Source organism: Xenopus laevis, chromosome 4L (assembly GCF_017654675.1).
Source record: "Xenopus laevis strain J_2021 chromosome 4L, Xenopus_laevis_v10.1, whole genome shotgun sequence".
In the NCBI taxonomy this organism is placed as follows: domain Eukaryota; kingdom Metazoa; phylum Chordata; class Amphibia; order Anura; family Pipidae; genus Xenopus; species Xenopus laevis.
The window spans coordinates 116,910,306-116,929,782 of NC_054377.1; the positions used below are offsets into that span (position 1 = coordinate 116,910,306).

Genomic DNA, 19,477 nt, shown 5'->3' on the forward strand with positions numbered 1-19,477 from the left:
TGCCAACTGGGACATGTCTGAATGCAATACTGGAAAGATTTTATTATGCAAATAATTGCCCTAAATTCATATGTGTTACTAGCACCTATCGCCTGTTTTCCTACAAATCTGATGTATAAGTTGGGGCATAAATGTGGGGCAGTGGCTCAGCCTGAAAGTCTGTTGGGAAAGAATTGGGGGGGATGCATATTTGCTCTCCCAGATACACCTGAAAAAACAGCTGGTGAAATTTGGGGTGGAAACTTGTCTGGGGTCCTACATATTCTTAGCTGACTGTATAGCTGAATGACTGATAAACTACTTTTCTCCTATAAGGGGCCCTAAAGTGATTTTGATGTGGGGAGTCGGGACAGTAACCTCTTTTTACACTACCAGGTCTAAGGCTAAAAGCATAATTACACATTTAAAGGAGAATTAAAAAAAAAACAAAACCCTACCCCCCAACCCATGTAGACACCCCTCCCTCCTCCCACCCAGCATAGCTGCCCCCCCAGGGAAATGCCCCTAACTTTATACTTACCCTTCGGCGCAGATTCAGGCATCTTCTGGGTCTTCGGTAAGATGAGTGGGAGACCAGCGAAGCGGTGCATGCACCAAGGGGTAAGTATAAAATTAGGGGCATTTCCCCGGGGGCAGCTATGCTGGGGGGGAGGGGTCTACGTGGGGTGGGGGGTATGGTTGTTTTTTTGAAAAGGGTTGTATACAAATTATAAATACTGATATCTATACTAATTGTAGATTTAAGTATCACAATAGCCTTTCATATAATCCAAGCCCCTCTTAAAGGCATTAATATAATCTGCCATCACAACACCAACCGGCAGTGCATTCCACAACCTCACTGTCCTCACTGTAAAGAACCACCTACACTGCTTCATATGAATGTTCTGTCTGTTCTAGTTCAATGATCCCCAACTAGTGGCTCTCGAGCAACATGCTGCTCACGCAGTCTAAACGCAGATGGTTATACAGTATTTGTATTTCAGGATTAAAGGTTAGTTTAAATTGCATTAAAAACCAGGTGTAGAGCCTTTCATAGGCTGACAGTCCACATAAGGGCTACCAAATGGCCAATCACAGCACTTATTTGGCACCCCCAAGAATATTTTTCATGCTTGTGTTGCTCCCCAACTCTTTTTACATTTGAATGTGGCTCATGGTTAAAAAAGGTTGGGGACCCTGCTCTAGTCTTAAAGGGTGGCCTCTGGCACATTGTTCTCTTTTATGGAAAAAAGATTCCCTATCTGTCCATAATGTCTTCTAACACAATTACAAAAAGTACATTAGAGGGCATGAGAGGTTCTTTGCACATTTGTGCATACACTTTCAGCTGCCACACATTTAAAGGGTGTTTAATATGAATCAGCTATAATATATGTGTTACAGTGAAACCTTGATTTTAAGTACCCTGGTTTTAAGTTTTCCCACATTATACATTTTTGTGGTCCCACGATTTTATAATGCATTTCAATGGGTGCATTTCCCTGATAATGGTAATGTTTTCCCGGATTTTGCATCAAAATTTTGTCCTGATGTACACAAAAACTGCTTTTTCCCTCTATGAATGTTATTATTTGTGAAATATACAGGTTTAAAATACTAACCAGATATATATTTTGCCTTGGTTCTGCCTGTAAATGGTCAATTCCTATTAGTCTGCCCCTTATACAGTCCTGCACCAATCAATTATTTCTTTAGGTTGTGTATGTGTGTAACGTTCTCATTCTCAGTTATCTTGGACGGTGATGGGTACACTCTCATGCACAGGGAATCCCTGTGGATTCCAGTGTTCACCGACGCCCTTTTGGGGCCCCGGGCTTTCTGCTGCGGAAACCAACAAGGAAGTGCGTATAACAAAATGTCCGTAAACGAGGTACTGGCAGGATAAGACAAGACGTGGTCAAGAAACAGGCAATGGGTTGAGGCAGGCGGCAAGAATCAGAGTCAGAAGTCAAAAAACAGGAATACGGATTACAGTAACAAACAGGAAGGAACAGAAAACTTAAACCAGCCTGGGCACTTTCAAAATGGTGGAGTGGGCTGCCAAAGTTCGAATCCGGCACCTCTTTGTGACGTCACGACACCCGGCGTCATAACACCAGCATCACACAGGCCGCAAACCTGGAAGTGCGCTCTTGTGCACAAGGACTCTTTGAGAGACACGCCAGGCGGTAAGAGAAGTCGTCAATTTCCCATCTTACAATGTGACTGACAGAGAGGCCTTGCGCATGCCCCCATAGTGTAACATTAACTCTTCAAAGCTTAAACTTGTTATTAACACCGTAAATATTGTATCGCAAAGTAAAACAGACTCCTGTGCTTATATCCTTTCAGTACTCAAAGAAAGCGTTACATTTCCCTGATTTTACATAATTTTTTCCTGGTCCCCTGAAAAATGTAAAATAGGGGTTTTACTATATATTGTCAAAGATAATGTGCAGGTAGTAGTAGTAAAGATAATTGAAATAACCATTTTGAAAAAATGAAAAAACAATGGAAAACAATGGAATGTTAGAAGGTATAATGATAGTAAAGGTGGCGCACTGATACTATTGTACAAAACAAGTTTTTCGTACAATATTCGGTGTGTGTATGGTGGGAGATAAGCCAACCAATATCAGCAGAAGACTTGAATATCAGTCGGCTTGTTGATTGTACTGGCAGGAGAATTTTGATGGTACCTGAGCATCTGCCACTGTTAGTGCTGAATCATCAGATACAGGTAGAATTCTATTGTTTCTACCTTTATATCTGACGATTCTGCTCTAACACATCTGTATTGAAAATGAACCAATGGTTGCAAGAAACACTGTAATTGTGACATCTATGGCCACCTTTAGAGAGTGTGTGTAAGGCACATAACCTATAGAGAAAAGATTATAATTGTGACATCAATGGCCAACTTTAGGGTAGGGGCACACTGGGCGATTTCGGGGAGATTTAGTCGCCTGGCGACTAATCGCCTCGACTTTGCAACGACGAATCTCCCCGAACGCCTTCACTCACTCTGCGCCTGGCTAAAATGAAAAATTGCCGGCGCTAATCACACGCGGCGATTCGTTTTCCGAAGTTGCCCGCAGTTTCCTTGTGAGGCAACTTAGAGTGTGTGTAAGGCACATAGCCTATAGAGAAAAGATTATAATTGTGACATCAATAGCCACCTTTAGAGAGTGAGTGTAAGGCACATAACCTATAGAGAAAAGATTATAATTGTGACATCAATAGCCACCTTTAGAGAGTGTGTGTAAGGCACATAGCCTATAGAGAAAAGATTATAATTGTGACATCAATAGCCACCTTTAGAGAGTGAGTGTAAGGCACATAACCTATAGAGAAAAGATTATAATTGTGACATCCTATGGCCACCTTTAGAGTGTAAGTGTAAGGCACACAGCCTATAGAGCAGCACATGGCTGGGGAGTGGCAGCAGCAGTGAGCTGGGCATAAAGAAGCGCTTGGCAGTGTGATTGGTCAGCCTTACAGCAGCCTGGCACTAGGCCTACACATACTAATGAGCACATAGAGGGGGCGCAGTGACAGGGGCCAGATTTCCAGCCCCCTCCGACTCCTCAAATAAGAGAGCAAGACATCACAGCCGAGAGGAGGAGCGGCAGTCCGGCTGATAGAAGGAAGCCTGTGAGTCAGACAGAGAGAAAGGTGGGAGTAGACACACACACGTTGAGAGAAAGCATGGCTGGGGACAGCGAGCAGGCATTGCCCAAACACTCTCCTCAGAATGGGCAGCCCTTCCTGATCGGGGTGAGCGGGGGCACGGCCAGTGGCAAGGTAAGCGTGCGCTCCTCTCTCTCAGCAGCCTGTGCTGGGGCTCAGCCGATACTACTAGCGAACTGGGGGACTTCATGGGGGAGAGAGCGGCGTGCTGATTGGATGTGCCCATCTTGTCCCTCTCATCCGCTTGCTTGGCTTTATTTTTATACATATAATATGTGTGTGTCCCCTTCTCGTACTTTCCGGTTCCCGCCCGCAAGGGAAGCTGACCGCGTGGCTCCCAGTCTCCCCCTATCCCGGCTTTCATGTGTTCCGAGTCACGCATGGACTGAGCCATCACCATATAATGGGGGGGGGATGTACAGCGCAGGCTGCCATGGAACAATGGGCAAGTGTCCCTTGTCTGCTCTAGAACAATGGGGGAATCTGAGGCCCTCCAGCTGTTCTTTGGCACAGAATGGAGGAGGAAGGTTACACACAGCCGCTACTCGACTATTACCACCTCAGCGGCCTTGCTGCAAAATAGGCTGCCCCGTGCCCAAATGGCTATTGGCAAGGAAGTGGAATTCCATCATAGTGTGCGGCAGCGGCATGAGCGAAAGGGACGTGGGAGGCACCACTGGCAGCGGAATATAGGGGGGCATCTCACCGACTGGTTATTGGGTCAATATTGTTTATAGTATCCATGTGGGGAAATGCTTATATCGGAAAGAAATCAGATTACATTTTTTATTGACGGCCGTATAGATATTTTTCTCGGTGTATGATATATAGGTGAATACGCCTTTCATCCAGGGGAAGAGTTATAGTTCTCCGGTTTTTCCAGTTGTTAGAGAAGCACATCAGGGAATGCTGGGAAGTGAAGTCCAAATGAAATGTAGGGAAGTCCTGCTGGGTGATGTCATCACTTCTCATTACTGTTCCATTCTGGCTGTGCTCCACGTGCTGCCGCTGGCTATAAAGGTCACATGGCTTATAACATAGGTCTCCTCAAAAGCCCATAGGCATCCTGATACACCTGCTCCCCTGTCATCCGATCAATAATTAACTGGAAGTTGTAGCCCATTTCCCTGGTGTGATCTTCATGTTGCACATTCATTCATAACAACCATGTACCTCACCTTCTGCTACTGTCACTGAGCTGGTTGGTGGGGCAGCCATGTTGCTTCATTCATTGAGTCACTGGCCTGTGACGCAGGGCCTCCTGCTGGCTTTTATTGCTCTCATACAGTTTGCGTCACTGCCCTGTGGGCTTGAATCGGTGCGTTCTGTCATCTGGCTGATGCTGGGAACATCAATGAGTTCTTCTTTATTTTTTAATTGGCATACTAGCTGTATACACAATCCTGCTATATAAATACATTTATACATACCATACATGGTTTCAGTAACCCTAACGTATGGCAACCAGGCAGTTGCTTTTAGAATAACTGTTCTGGATCACTTTATGGTAATCACTGATTGGTTACTAGATTGTGTCTGATTTTACCTGTATCTCTGGATGCATACCAAGCCAATAAAGTCTGTTTGATGCTATAACAAGTGGAAGGGGCAATAATTCCTTCCATTCCACCAGCAATTTAATCAATGTTGTACACTGATGTTGGTGGTCAGGCCTGGTTTGCAGACGGGGTTCCATATTATCCCACGTGTTCATTTGGGATTTTTGGATGCCAGTCAAGTTCTTCCACTCCCATGTCCACAAACCCATTGTGTATGGACCTCACTTTGTACATGGGGGTGGGATGGGGGGAGAGTTATTCTGGAACAGAGAAGAACCTACCCCAACCAGTTGCCACTAAGAAGGAAGCATGGAATAATCTCCAATGTTATTGTATGCTGTAGCCTCTTTACCTTTATACCATACTGTTGGCATTATGCATTCAGGCTGGTAGTGTTCTACCATTTGCTAAATCCAGACTGTCAGACTGAAGCACAATTCAGCAGGTGTTTGGATACTTTTGGTCAGATAATGGTTGGTAAAACCCTGTTTCTTAACCTTGAATTCCCACATGTTGCTGGACTACAACTCCTAAAATTCTGTAAAGTTAAAAGCATGATGAGGGGTGTAGACAATCTTGGGACGGCAGGTCTTTAAGGAATCCAAATAACATCTCGCCCCTGTGCATGTACCTCAAGGCAGAGTATACAAAATGTGAGCTTGATTAGCATGTGAATGTGTGATGATGGTGCATGTAAAGCCACTGCTGTGCATTGTTATGCAGAACTGGGTTTCCCTTTGTTACCTTGCGTTGTGATGACGGTGATGCAATCTAGAATTAGGTCAAGTCAACCCACCGACTTCTTACTCCTCCCTCCGTGCATTTATTAGACAAAGGACCTGACTGTCAGGTCTGAGCTACTGAATTAGGTTTGGTATTTGCTGCTGGATTTCCATTGCCTGGAGCCATTGGACCATGAGCTTTGTTGAAAAAATAGCTGTGCTTGTCCATGGACACTGCTTTATTAATCTCATGCTTAATTCTATGCCTGTACTTGTTAGTGTGTTTATATGAATAATGGGGATTTAGCCATTGTTATGAACATTTGTCCCAATATAGAGTCAACATTTTTAGCAAATGAAAGGTTTGATGATGGGCAAAAGTGACATGTCCCTTTTGGCCATTTATTAAAATGGCCCTGGTTCAGAGTCTTGCAGTCAGAAACAATGTAGCGTACATCCGTTCTTTTCTAGGTTTCTGTTGGGGTTTACCTGTGTATGTTTGGGCCAACCAGTTGTCGCCAGAGATGGATGGGGAGCCATATTCACTGCCACCACACCCCATTGCCAAACTTTCTGCTCTGTCCCAACACCACTAGTGACAGTGGCACTTAGTTACTATATATATACACATGCGCTCACCCTGTCTCCTCCAAAAAAAAAATCAACAGTTTTTCGATTAAGTGAACAGAGCTGTTGGTGGGGCGAATTTCATCCCCCCCGCCCAAACACACATACCTCTAGGTACAGTGAATAGAAACAGTAGGAATATGGCAGCGGTTCCAACCTTTTTCACCTGTGAGCAACATTCAAATGTAAAAAGAATTTGAGAGCAACATAAGCATGAAAAATGTTCATGGGTTGTGCCAAATAAGGGTTGCTTTCCACATTTCATTTTTGACCATTTTTCCTAAATTGACTTTGAAGTGTTACAATTTGCTACATTAGTTGAGATATTTCTCAGCAGCATCAGTGAAATATTAGAAACAATTTTATCAATTATAACAGTCGCCTTTAATAACGCTCAGGGATTCTGCTCAGGAGGCCAAAAATAACAAAAGTATCAACTGATGTATCACTTTAGAACATTTTTACTCCTCCCTCCATGCATTTATTAGATAAAGGATGTGACTGTCAGGTCTGAGCTATTGAATTAGGTTTGGTGTTTGCTGCTGGATTTCCTTTGCCTGGAGCCATTGGACCGTGGGCTTTGTTGGAAAATTAGCTGTGCTTGTCAATAGGCACTGTTCTTACATCTACTTGTACTTGTTAGTGTGTTTATATGAATACTGGGCTTATAGTCCTTATATCAGTTTAGTACGGTTACAGAGCCTTTGACCCCTCCCCCCCCCCAGCTGCTTTAGAAAGATATAAGAACATGAAAAATGAAACTTCAATATCAGAAAAATGGTCAAAAATAGACTAACTGAAAAAGAAAGTCTGAACTGAAAGAAGGGTCGGAAGGTTAACAGCCCTTTTAAGTAGCAAGGTAGGTTTGTAGAGCAGGGTATCTTCTTTAGGGTAGAGGCACACAATGCTATTTGTGGAGATTAGTCGCCCAGCGACAAATCTCCTCTTCTGGCGAAGGCATTGTGGGGAGATTAGTCACCCGAAGAAGAGACAATTTGTCACTGGGCGACTAATCTCCCCCAGATAGCATTTCCCACTTCCAAACTTTCAAATGCACCTGTATAGGGAAGCTTCTTAAATGTATTTTGATTAATCAGACTTAAAGGGGTTGTTCACCTTTGAGATAACTTTTAGTATGATGCAGAGAGTGATATTCTGAGATAATTTGAAATTTGTTTTAATTTTTTTATAATTGAAGGTTTTTGAGTGATTTAGCTTTTTATTCAGCAGCTCTTCAATTTGCATTTTAAGCAATCTGGTAACTAGGGCCCAAATGACCCTAGCAACCATGCATTGATTTGAATAAGAGACTGGAATATGAATAGGAGAGAGTCTGAATAGAAGGCTTAGCAATAAAAAGTAGCAATAACAATACATTTGTAGCCTTACAGAGCATCTGTTTTTTTTGGAAAGGGACATTGACGCCCATTTGAAAGCTGCAAAGAATCAGAAGAAAAGGACAAATAACTATAAAAAATAAATAATGAAAACCAATTGAAAAGTTGTTTAGAATTGTCCGTTCTATAACATTTTAAAAGTTACTTTAAACATGAACCACCCCTTTAATGCATCACATCATATATCACCAATTTGTTTCTATAATCCCATTCTACTGTAACCCTTTAGATTGTAAACTCTTGTGAGTAGGGTCCTCTATTCCAATTCTTACTCTGCAAACCCTTGTTTGTTAAATTTTTTTTTTTTGTAAGATATCCCTGGTGCTAGAAATTCAATATCGTGTGTGTAGGTTACAGCAGTGATGATATGATAGGCTGTGTAGGTGGCAATGCCAAAAGACAATATGACCTTTCATCAAGCTTGTGGTTCATTTAAGGAATGCTGTTCCATGAACACTTAAGCTGATCTTAAAAAGATACTATAATCTTTTCTCCTTTATATGATGTTGGATAAGTATAAAATCGCCCACCACGTTTAGCACTTCACAAAGATTTGTACTTGGCTCCAAATATGCTAAAGTACAACCACTTGCCAGTTACTGTAGTTTGAGCTGATTCTGGTAGAAAGAAGCTTCACTGTTCAGTTGGACGTGTGTAAGGATTTTTGTGTTATGGCCACTGTGCTTGGAGGCAGACTCACACTGTTACATGACACAGGTGCATAATGCAGTGGGAAGTCCCTGTTTGCTTTAGTGGGCCTCCTGTCACACTTGTCTGCAAGGTAACGTACATTCCTACTATATCTTACACACAACTTCTTTGCAACATTTGTTTTTTCTCTCCTGGTAAGAGTACACCAAATTTCATGTTACAAATGTGCTATTGGGTATTAAAGCGGTTTCCTGTGTGGGGAAAGTACGTCAAGAAATGATCAGGGCAGGGATCCTCCCCAATTCAGCTAATGTGGCCCCCCCCGGTCCCATTTTCGCCCCTAACAATAAATACAGAGCCTTACAAAATTGACAGTTGGGAGTTCAGCAGCTGGAGGGCTTGGCCTGATCTAACGCTTAAAGTACATGAATGTGTTTATGTAAAATTTGTTACAGCCTTCTCCAGGTTTTATGACGAGATAGGAATTGTAAATGCTAACATTGTTATGGGCCAGTCAGTTAGACCTGTACAAGTTGGGCATTCATGCATGATAACAGATTGTACAATTTTTGATACACTTGTTCAGCATACTGAAATGAGAAACTTTCTAAATACAATCAATTAAATAATCTGCATTGTTTATGAAATAATCAATTTTATCTTCACTATTTCTCTCTCCGCATCTGTTTCTTTTTATTTTGTCTTCATGCAGCAGTTGGGTGTCAGATAGTCATTGACCGTTAGATCCAATATATCTTATAGGAGGGCTCCTTTTGCCTAGAAGATGTATTAGAGCTCACTCTATTAAAATCACCAGAAATCCTGTCTCTCTACTTGCAGAATTTGTGCAAAAGGCAAGTTATTTTGTTAGATTTTGTTTGTACTGGAATCCGTTATTTGAATGAACTTTTAACACATCCGCTATAGGAAAGGAAGCCCCCTATAAGATATATTGAATCTAACTGTCAATGAATATCTAACACCCAACTGCTGCATGCAGACAAAATGAAGAGAAACAGATGATGAGAGAGGAACAGTGAAGATAAACTTGATTATTTCAAAAACAGTGCAGAACCTTTAATTGATTCTATTCAGAAAGTTTCCTATTTCAGTATACTGACGCTTATATTGAATTTTCATTAAAAAGTTCCCCTTTAAAAACACATGCTGGGTGAGTCCTCATCTGTGTGGTTGTACCAAGTCATAAGCAACATAATAAATCAAAATACATAACTTTCGATCTCTGCCTCAAAATTGCACTTCAACATTTAGGGTTGTAGTGCAACACGTTAGTTTGTGTTTGTGCCTTCAAACAATATTATTGTGAGTTTGGGGAAACAACCCCACGTTTGCATGGGGCAGTGTCCTCAAATGGTCATGTTGGCATTATAATATCATTCACACAGTATGTGCCAGGTCTGCTGAACTATAGGATGCCATTCAAACAGCTGGCAAGCCAATGCAGCTTGTGGATGTGGACTGGTTGCTATTGGTTTCTAGAAGTGGAGTAAACTTTGCTACATTTGTTCATGAGAGTCTCCTTTCTCTCTCAAAGTAGTTTTCCGAATCTTAAATATCATGAATATATATTTAAATATTGTCCCAATTATGCTCTCTGTCTGTATAAATGCAGCACTCTTGTTGTGTACTGTCTCTTCTGTTCTGTGTTGCAGTTTTGCTACGAAGGGCATGCTCATAGGATAGCGTTTATCTGCTGGCTTGTGGCAATGCTGAGGGTAGGGAGTAGCTTTATTTTGGAGGTCCAAGAATAAATGTGCATGACCTAGACTAACCATTATTGGTCTATAATGCCTTTGTAGTACAAGTAAGGAAACCTGATATCCATAAAAGCACCAAATTATGGGAAGGCCATATTCCATAAGTAAACGTGGCCATACACTCACTGATATTATCGACAAAATTTTCGTAAATGTTTAGTACGTGTATGGCGGGAGACGAGCCGACTGGTATCGAAAGAAGACTTGGATGTCAGTTGGCTCGTTGATCGGGCTGGTTGTAATTTTGATCGGGTGTCTTTGAAGGCTTCCGAATATCGGCCACTGTTTTAGAACTGAATTGTCACATACATGTAGAATTTTATTGTTTCTACCTGTATGTCTGACGATTCAACTCTTCACGAGTGAGTTGAAATGTTCTATCTGTCCTGGAAAGATGTTTTCCAGCAAAGATTGTAATTGTAGCATGTATGGCTACCTTAAAGGAACAGTAACACCAAAAAATGTAAGTTTATTTTTTTTTTTTAAGTAATGAAAATATCATGTACTGTTGCCCTGCACTGGTAAAACGGATCTGTTTGCTTCAGAAACACTACTATAGTTCATATAAAGAAGCTGCTGTGGAGCAATGGCGGAAATTGAAAAACGGCTATATGGCACAGGTTAAGGGCTAGTCAACACTAGGAGATTCGGGGAGATTTTGTCACCTGGCGACTAATCGCCTCGTCATTTGAGCGACTATCTCCCTGAACTGCTTTGGCGTTTTTCCCCATAGGTTACAATGCAAAGTCGCCTGCGCTAATGCACACGCGGCGATGCGTTTTCAATAGTCGCCCAAAGTTGCCTCACTGAAACATTGTTCACCTGTTCACACTTTCTACAAAATGCTAATGGGGCACCAGCACTGTCACTGTATGTAGCACATCTAAGAGTGGTCCTGTCTCCTACTCAGTTGTGCCTTCCCTATTCTTCCTGTGTGTGTCATACTTTGTCTGCCCCATGTTACCTGTCTGTGCCATACTCTGCCTGCCCTATTCTCTTTGGGTGTGCCATACTCTACCTTTCCTATGCTCCCTGTGCGTGCCATACTCTGAATGTGTGCTCTGCCTGTGGAACATAAGCCTGGTATTAGTTCTGGGGTTTGTTAGCATTTGAAAACTATTAGGGGCACCTTAAGGTGTTTAATCATGTGCTGGGGGTGCAGTGTTAGCCACAGGGGAGGAGGAGGCAGCATATGGATTTAAAGGAACAGTTCAGTGTAAAAATAAAAACTAGGTAACTAGGCTGTGAAAAATAAAAAAATGTTTCTTATATAGTTAGGCAAAAATGTAATGTATAAAGGCTGGAGTGACTGGATGTCTAACATAATAGCCTGAAGACTACTTCCGGCTTTTCAGCTCTCTAACTCTGAGTTAGTCAGCGACTTGAAGGGGGGGCCACATGGCACATATCTGTTCAGTGAGCTTGCAATTGATCCTTAGCATTCAGCTCAGGTTCAAAAGCAACAGATATGACCCATGTGCCCCCCTCAAGTCTCTTGATTGGTTACTGCCTGAACCAGTCAGGGTAAACCAAGAGAGCTGCAAAGCAAGAAGTAGTGTTCTGGCTATTATGTTACACACCCAGTCACTCCAGCCTTTATACATCACATTTTGGCTAACTAACTATATTAGAATTTTTTTTTATTTTGCACAGCCTATCTATTTACCAATTTTTTTATTTTTACACTAAACTATTTTGGGTATGTCTTAATATGACTTACTAAACTTGTTTAATAAGTAATAAGTGATATCCCTGCAGTGCGCACCAACCATTTGTTTTTTTTGGTTTTTTACTACCATTAATGTGGACATGATTTTGTGGGTTAAAGTAGGTGTGGTTTAAAAACAGGGAGTGATCAACACTGACTGCCATTATCGGCCCTCCACCATGTAGGCCAGAAATATCCTGGCCCTCGGTACCACAGAAGTTGTACAGCACTGTTCTAGAGGGAAAATGCAATTTAGCAACTTTTTTGGTAAATAATATCAGTGTTGCAATAAGCCTTTATCAGTGTCTGCCTTCAAGCAGGGTGCTAGGATACTGGTAAGTGAACCCTGATGGAAGGCAGACACTGATAAAGGGTAAGACCTAGCCAAAGGAGGTGTCTGTGTTCTACAAGCCCTTTACCTCTACTCTATAGTACTGCAATGCTTCACTCAACTCTGCCCAGCAGTAGATCCGACCATTTGTATTTTCTCACAAGTTTGCTCAGTCTTCATGATGTAAAATGAATACTTGCTCAGGTTCCACTAACAACTTCTAAATCTGAGGCTTAGCACAGGGATTAGCCATTATTGGTGTGGTCTGTGGTGCTGCTTACGTTTGGAGATGCTGCTTAACTGCGTTTATGTGACGGTGACCAAGTCTGTAATGCTGGAAAACTTGCTGTACTGGTTCCTTGGCTGCAGAAGATGTTGCATCGACTTTGCTAGAACTGCTGACTTTTTGATTCCTATAAACTGCTTTTTGTTATATTTTCTTATCTCCCCATCTAAAGCATCTAAATATTTGTGAAGAAGTCTAGGGATATTTATAGGTGGCCATAGACACACAGAATATCAAAAGAAACAAATTTTTGTACGGTATTCGGTGCATGAATGGTGGGAAAAGAGCCGACCGATATCGGCAGAAGACTTGGATATCGGTTGGCTCGTTGATCGGGCTGGATGGAAAATTTTTGATTGGGTGCCTTTGAAGGCATCCAAACATTGTCCGTTGTTAGTGCTGAATCGTCCGATACAGGTAGAATTCTGTTGTTTCTACCTGTATATCTGACAATTCAGCTCTACACGAGTGTATTGAAATGAACGATCTTTCTTGGAAAGATCTTTTCCAAGGAAGATCGTAATTGCTACGTCTATGGCCACCTTAACACTGCAAAGAAAGCTGTTTGGTATTGCTGACACATCAGCCCTTTTTCTGGAATTTTCAACATCAGTTTGATAATAAATTACAACCCATTTACATGTCACACATACTATATATTCTCTTCCACTAAGTGTGTATACAACTGGTGGTCTTTGGCCAGTGTTTAAAATGTAACACACAGTTTACATAATCTGCTCACTGTTCACTGGTCTGTAGGCAGTTATAATGTATTGCTTAATACAATTTTAAGGATCAAAGGTAAGCTCATGGGAAGAATATAATATCTTATATCTTGGTTAGGGCCAAAATATGTTGCAATGTATAATTGAACTGAAAAATATGGTTGTGAGTGTCTGTGTGCATAGCATGAAGGAAGCGCTTGTGTGAACTTGTCATGTTGGATGAATTTGTTGTTGGAGAAGGTGGCCTTGGGTGCGCATGTGCAGAATGAGGATCTGCAGCTAAAGCCGATTAGGACATATCTGGGGGCTTCTGGAATTTCCATTTCCCCCTAATATATTACTTTATGCATTCCTTTTCTGGGATGGCTGGTCAGATGCATGATGTTTGCTTCCTTTTCATTTTGTTTCTGCTGTTTGACATCTGAACTGTGATTGTCTATGTGGGGCATCTCTAACAGTTTGACAGATCGGCAGTTTATAAAATCAGCGTGCTTATGGGCAGTTTGGACAGACCACAGTCCCATTAAAGGTCCCCATAGACGCAACAATCTTTCGTTGGTGAATGATCGATGTCAGTGCAATCCGACCAATCCGTCAAATTATCATGAAGTTAGTGGGAATCGAACGATCGCGCATCTTACTATTTTTCGTCTGACATCTGTCAGAAAATCGATCGGCCAGGTCCCAGTGCAATCTATCTATGTTTGCAGGGCCAAGCAGGCAGCTACCCTCAAGTTTTCCTGGCAATATCGCTTGAAATTGTCTTTTTAGTTGATGGACAAATCGTACATTTAAAAGATCGTTTCGAGATAATCGTGGTCTCACGATAACGAAAAGATCTTTACATCTTTAATGTTTTTTTTTCCTGTATGTATGGTTTCTTTTGTTGTGTTATAAAAACTGCAAAATAAAAACTTTAAAAAAAATAAAGATCTTTACATCTATGGCCAGCTTAAGTGAGCTTGGTTTGTCCAGACAAATGTGATTTCTTGAAGTCTCTTGTTGCATATATTTATAAAAATATAAAGCTGGCCATACACAAACTGATCAAAGCTGCCCACTCCAAATATTAGGCAGCTTATTGATCTAAGTGATGTGCCCTCTGATCAGCTGGCCCATCTGATGATGTCTGGCTGAAAAATCTGGCAAATATCTGTTGGGCATGTTAAAAACTGCAGTCAAATGAGGACCACGTTGATGCAGTCCTCATGATCATATGGGACTTACGCAGATCTCCGAAGACCAGGTAACTGATTTGGTCCACTTCAAATCGGGCATATACCCTCTTGGTTGGTGAGTACTATCCATGAATAGCCAAATTAAAGGGGTTGTTCACCTTTGAGTTACATTTTAGTATGATGTAGAGTGATATTATGCGGCAATTTGCAATGGGGTTTTATTATTTGTGATTTTTGTGCTATTTAGCTTTTTATTCAGCGGCTCTCCAGTTTGCAATTTCCGCCATCTGATTGCTATGGTCCAAATTACCCTAGCAACCATGCACTGATCTGCGTAAGAGACTGGAATATGAATAGGGGATGCCTGAATAAAAAGTAGCAATAACTATAAATGTGTAGCATTTAAAGAGCTTTTGTTTTTAGATGGGGTCAGGCACCCCCATTTGTAAGAAATTGAAGAAGAAGCCGAACAAGGTGTTGGTCAACTAGAACAATAACTGTTTGATAAAGTAAATTATTGGTGTTTACTGCCATTATTTTGCTAATGGATGTCATGTGATGTAAATTTGTTGCATATGTTCCAAAGCCTGTTACATAGAATGAATCTGAAAGACTGAAAGGACTCTGCTCCAATCACCCCCATGCACTTCTGTGCTTTACTAAACATTTCACTGTTTTGTGGCACAAATGCAAGTTTTTATTTTGATGTTGTGAACCTGATCAGTGGTTACGTGTCCGTTACCATTATAACTTCCTGTTATCCTGCTGAATAGTGTTTCAACATCACATCTATAAAATGAACCTGCTTGACTCTATCTAGCTCTTATCTGTTGCCTCTGTGAAACTAGCTGGTTTTGTCTGCAGGTGCCACACTACGTCCATATAATGAATTATTTTAAAAGGGTTCTTTTTTTCCAGATATAGCTTCTGTGATATTTGTTTTTGGCTTTATTTGTGCAATATTTTTTACAGCCATCCTAATGTTCCTTCCAACTGCAATGGTTATCATTCTTTAGTGCCAAATTATCAGCCGAGAGCTTTCTTTGCCAGCAGCCCTTTTAGTCTTCTTCATTCTGTTCTGAAGGATTCAAGGAAAAGAATATAAAATAAATATAAATTGAATTGCTTAAAAATAAAAGCCTTGCTTAAAAATCAAATGTTTGGGTACAAGTTTGTGTACTGCACTTACACTGATGGCTATATACAATTAAATAAATTATAGGTATGACTTGCCTTATACCCCATTTTCTATGGTCTTTGTGTGCTTGCATGGAGCATGTTTGGAGGGGGTTAATAACAGGTGAAATTAGTTAAATATGTGCTCCACATCATTTAGAGCAAGTACCATGTTGCGTGCACAGAATTGAGAATGGCAAACTATGAGCCCCCCCAATGTTCGTTTTACAATACAACTACAGCTATGGAACCTGTTATCCAGAATGCTCGGGACCCGGGTTTTCTGGATAAGTATTGGATCACCATACTTTGTCTACAACCATCCAATAAACCCATTAGTATTGTTTTACCTCTTCTAAGGATTGATTAAATCTTAGTTGAGATCAAGTACAAGCTTCTGTAGTACAGGTATTATTATTGTTATTGTTGTTATTATTATTATTATTATTCTTATTACAGATAAAAAGTTAAGTCTATTGGACTCTGAGAAATGGCCTTCCGTAATTTTTAGCTTTCTGGATAACTGGTTTCTGCAAAACTGAACCTATACCTGTACAACACATCTGGTTTGATTGAGAAAGGTATTTCTGTAATTAATGCGAAGTAAGGAAGTAGGCAGAATTTCTGCCATTGGGTGTGCATGGCTCTACACTAGAATTACATTTCTCCTGGAGTTTGTACATGCTCTGTTTGGTATACTCCGTGTAGCACATGTATTCAGCTTTTGGCTGCTAAAGTATGAAAGGATATCCTGTTAAATGTTTGCTTTAAGCTAGTTTAAATAAAAGCTCAAGGAGCAGAGATGAAAATGAGGAGTAAAACTCAAATCTGGGTTAAGGCGTTATAGAAAAGAACTAAAGCCTAAAGAACTTTCTGTACAGGTATGGTACCTGTTATCCAGAGTGACCTGGGGTTTTCTGGATAACTGATCTTTCTGTAATTTGGATCTTCATACCTTAAGTCTACTAGAAAATCATGAAATATTAAATAAACCCAATAGGCTGGTTTTGCGTCGAATAAGGATTAATTATATCTTAGACTATAAGAATATAGGTAGCTACGGGGGCATAATCAGAATCCTGCTAAAGGATTGTGTTGGCGTTGTTAAGGCACAGAAAGCCAATACACAAAAGGTATAGCATGTTTAGATCCGTTATTTGTTAAGCTTTAGTTCTCCTTTAAAGGGGTGGTTCACCATTAAAGGGGAACTATCGCGAAAATGAAAATTTAATATAAGCTTCCTCATACTGAAGTAAGAAACTTTCTAAATACAGTCAATTAAAAATTCTGCATTGTTTCTGAAATAATCAAGTTTATATTCACTATTCCTCTCTCAGCATCTGTTCTCTTCAGTGCAGCGCCGATTCTGGGGCTGCTGCCGCCTGAGGCAGCAGCCCAGATGCCGCTCCGCGCTTAAAAATTAGCGTCGGAGAGGTTTTCAGGGGGCAGTATCGCTAGTGCATTCAGCGCTATAGCGCTCTTTGCACTAGCGGAGCCGAATTTCCAGGTTAAAACTCAGAAGTTCGGCTCTTAAAGTTACAAGAGGCGGCTTTTTGCTGCCCCTTGTAACTGCCGCACGCTGCCGCCTGAGGCAAGGGTTTCACCTTGCCTCATGGCAGAAGCGGCCCTGCTTCAGTGTGTCTTCATGCAGCAGTTGGGTGTCAGATGAATGATCCAATATATATTATAGGGGGGCTTCCTTTCCTAGCAGATGTATTAGAGCTCACTCAAATAACTGATTCCAGTACAAAAAAAATCTAACAAAATAACTGCCTTTTGCTCAAATTCTGCATGTAGAGAGACATGATGTCTGGTGATTTTAATGAGTGAGCACTAATACATCTTCTAGGCAAAAGGAGGCCCCCTATAAGATATATTGGATCATTCACCTGACACCCAACTCCTGAATATAGACAGAATGAGGAGAAACAGATGCTGAGAGGAATAGTGAAGATAAACTTGATTATTTCAGAAAACGTACAAAATTTTTAATTGATTGATTGTATTTATATAGTTTCTTATTTCAGTATGCTGAAGCTAATATAACTTTTTCATTTTTACTATAGTTTCCCTTTAAGTTAAACTTTTAGTATGTTCTAGAATGGCTAATTCTAAGAAACTTTCCAATTGGCTTTCACTTTTTTTTTTTTTTGAGTTTTTGAATTATTTGCCTTCTTATCCTGACTGTTTCCAGATTTTAAATGGGGGCCACTGACCCCATCTAAAAAACATGCTCTCTAAGGCTACACACTTATTGTTATTGGTACTTTTTATTACTCTTCTTTCTACTCAGGCCCTCTCCTATTCATATTCCTGTCTCTTATTCAAATCAATGCATGGTTGTTAAGGTAATTTGGATCCTAGCAACCAGATTGCTGAAACTGCAAACTGAAGAGCTGCTAAATAACTTGCAAACCACAAATAATAATAAAATGAAAATCTATTGCATATTGTTTTAGAATATCACTCTCTACATCATACTGAAAGTTAGTTTAATTTAAAGGCGAACAACCCCTTTAATAATTACAAGCATTTTTTACCAATCCCATAGTAGGCAAGAAGCATTTTGACCGTGGCCATCACGAATGCTTCTGTATAATTGTCACCACTGCCGGTGTTGGTGAGATGCAAAGTCTGTGAAGCACAAAGAGCGCTGACAGACGGGCCTCTGTTTATTAGAGGTCGAATTTAGAATTCAAACGTTTTTTTTTAAACTCTATTAAATTCCAATATGCATGAAATTCGAATATCTTAAAACTCGCACTAATTTTACCCATTCGAAAACTCGAATTGAAAAAAAACTTGAATGTCAGGAAGGCTAGTTACATGTCCAAATTGATCCCTGGACCTCTCCCATTGACTTATACATGGAATGCGGCAGGTTTTATGTGGCGAATAGTTGAATTTGAGTTCTTAAAGGGCCTGAGTGTGACACATCTCGAAATTCGAATTAAAACTCAAATCGAGTTTGGATAATTCACAATACGAAATTAAAATGTTTAAAATTCGACCCTTAATAAATCTGCACTTTATTGTTGCCATCTAGAAATAACAGCCGGTATGGGACCTTTTATCCAAAATGCTCAGGACCTGTGGCTTTCTGGATAATGGGTCTTTCTGTAATTTGGGTCTTCATACCTAATTTGCTAATTATATCTGCTTGACTCAAGTACAAGGTACTGTTTTATTATTCCAGAGAAAAAGTAAATACATTTTTAAAAATTAAGATTATTTGGATAAACTGAAGGTTATGGGAGATGGCCTTTCTGTAAATCCTGCTCTGTTGTTACCACCAGTACTGCTTCTGTGGAGTTTTTATGTTTCTTCTCGGTGCTCTAGAATTCTCCCAAAGTATAAAACAAAAAAATCAAGCAATTCAATTTCGATGAAAATGTCCTGTATGTGGTAGGAAGTAAGGTAGTAAAATACTATGATGCTAAGCTTGCTACTAGTTAACTATGGCATCCAATCGGAAGGTAGCATCTACTGATAAATCAATGTGATCACAAATAACTGCCTGTTATGGGTCAATAGACTTTTGCAAACTTTGCATGTTTCTTACTTTCCCCATTAGAGTGTAAGCTTTACTTGGGCAAAGGCCAGTGTCCTAACAATCTCTGCTGCAGAATATGTTTGTACAGTATAAATCAAGGATAATAACCATGGG

The 19,477-nt window shown here is 40.5% G+C and overlaps 1 protein-coding gene across 1 annotated transcript in view; it reads left to right on the forward strand.

Moving 5' to 3' along the window:
• Window positions 1–3,511: 3,511 nt before the first annotated feature.
• Window positions 3,512–19,477, forward strand: part of LOC108714503 (uridine-cytidine kinase 2) — a 39,002-nt gene continuing 23,036 nt past the window's right edge. Inside the window, exon 1 of the mRNA XM_018258798.2 lies at window positions 3,512–3,786. Coding sequence (XP_018114287.1) covers window positions 3,691–3,786 — 96 coding nt within the window. The 5' untranslated portion in view covers window positions 3,512–3,690. The remainder of the gene's footprint in view (window positions 3,787–19,477) is intronic.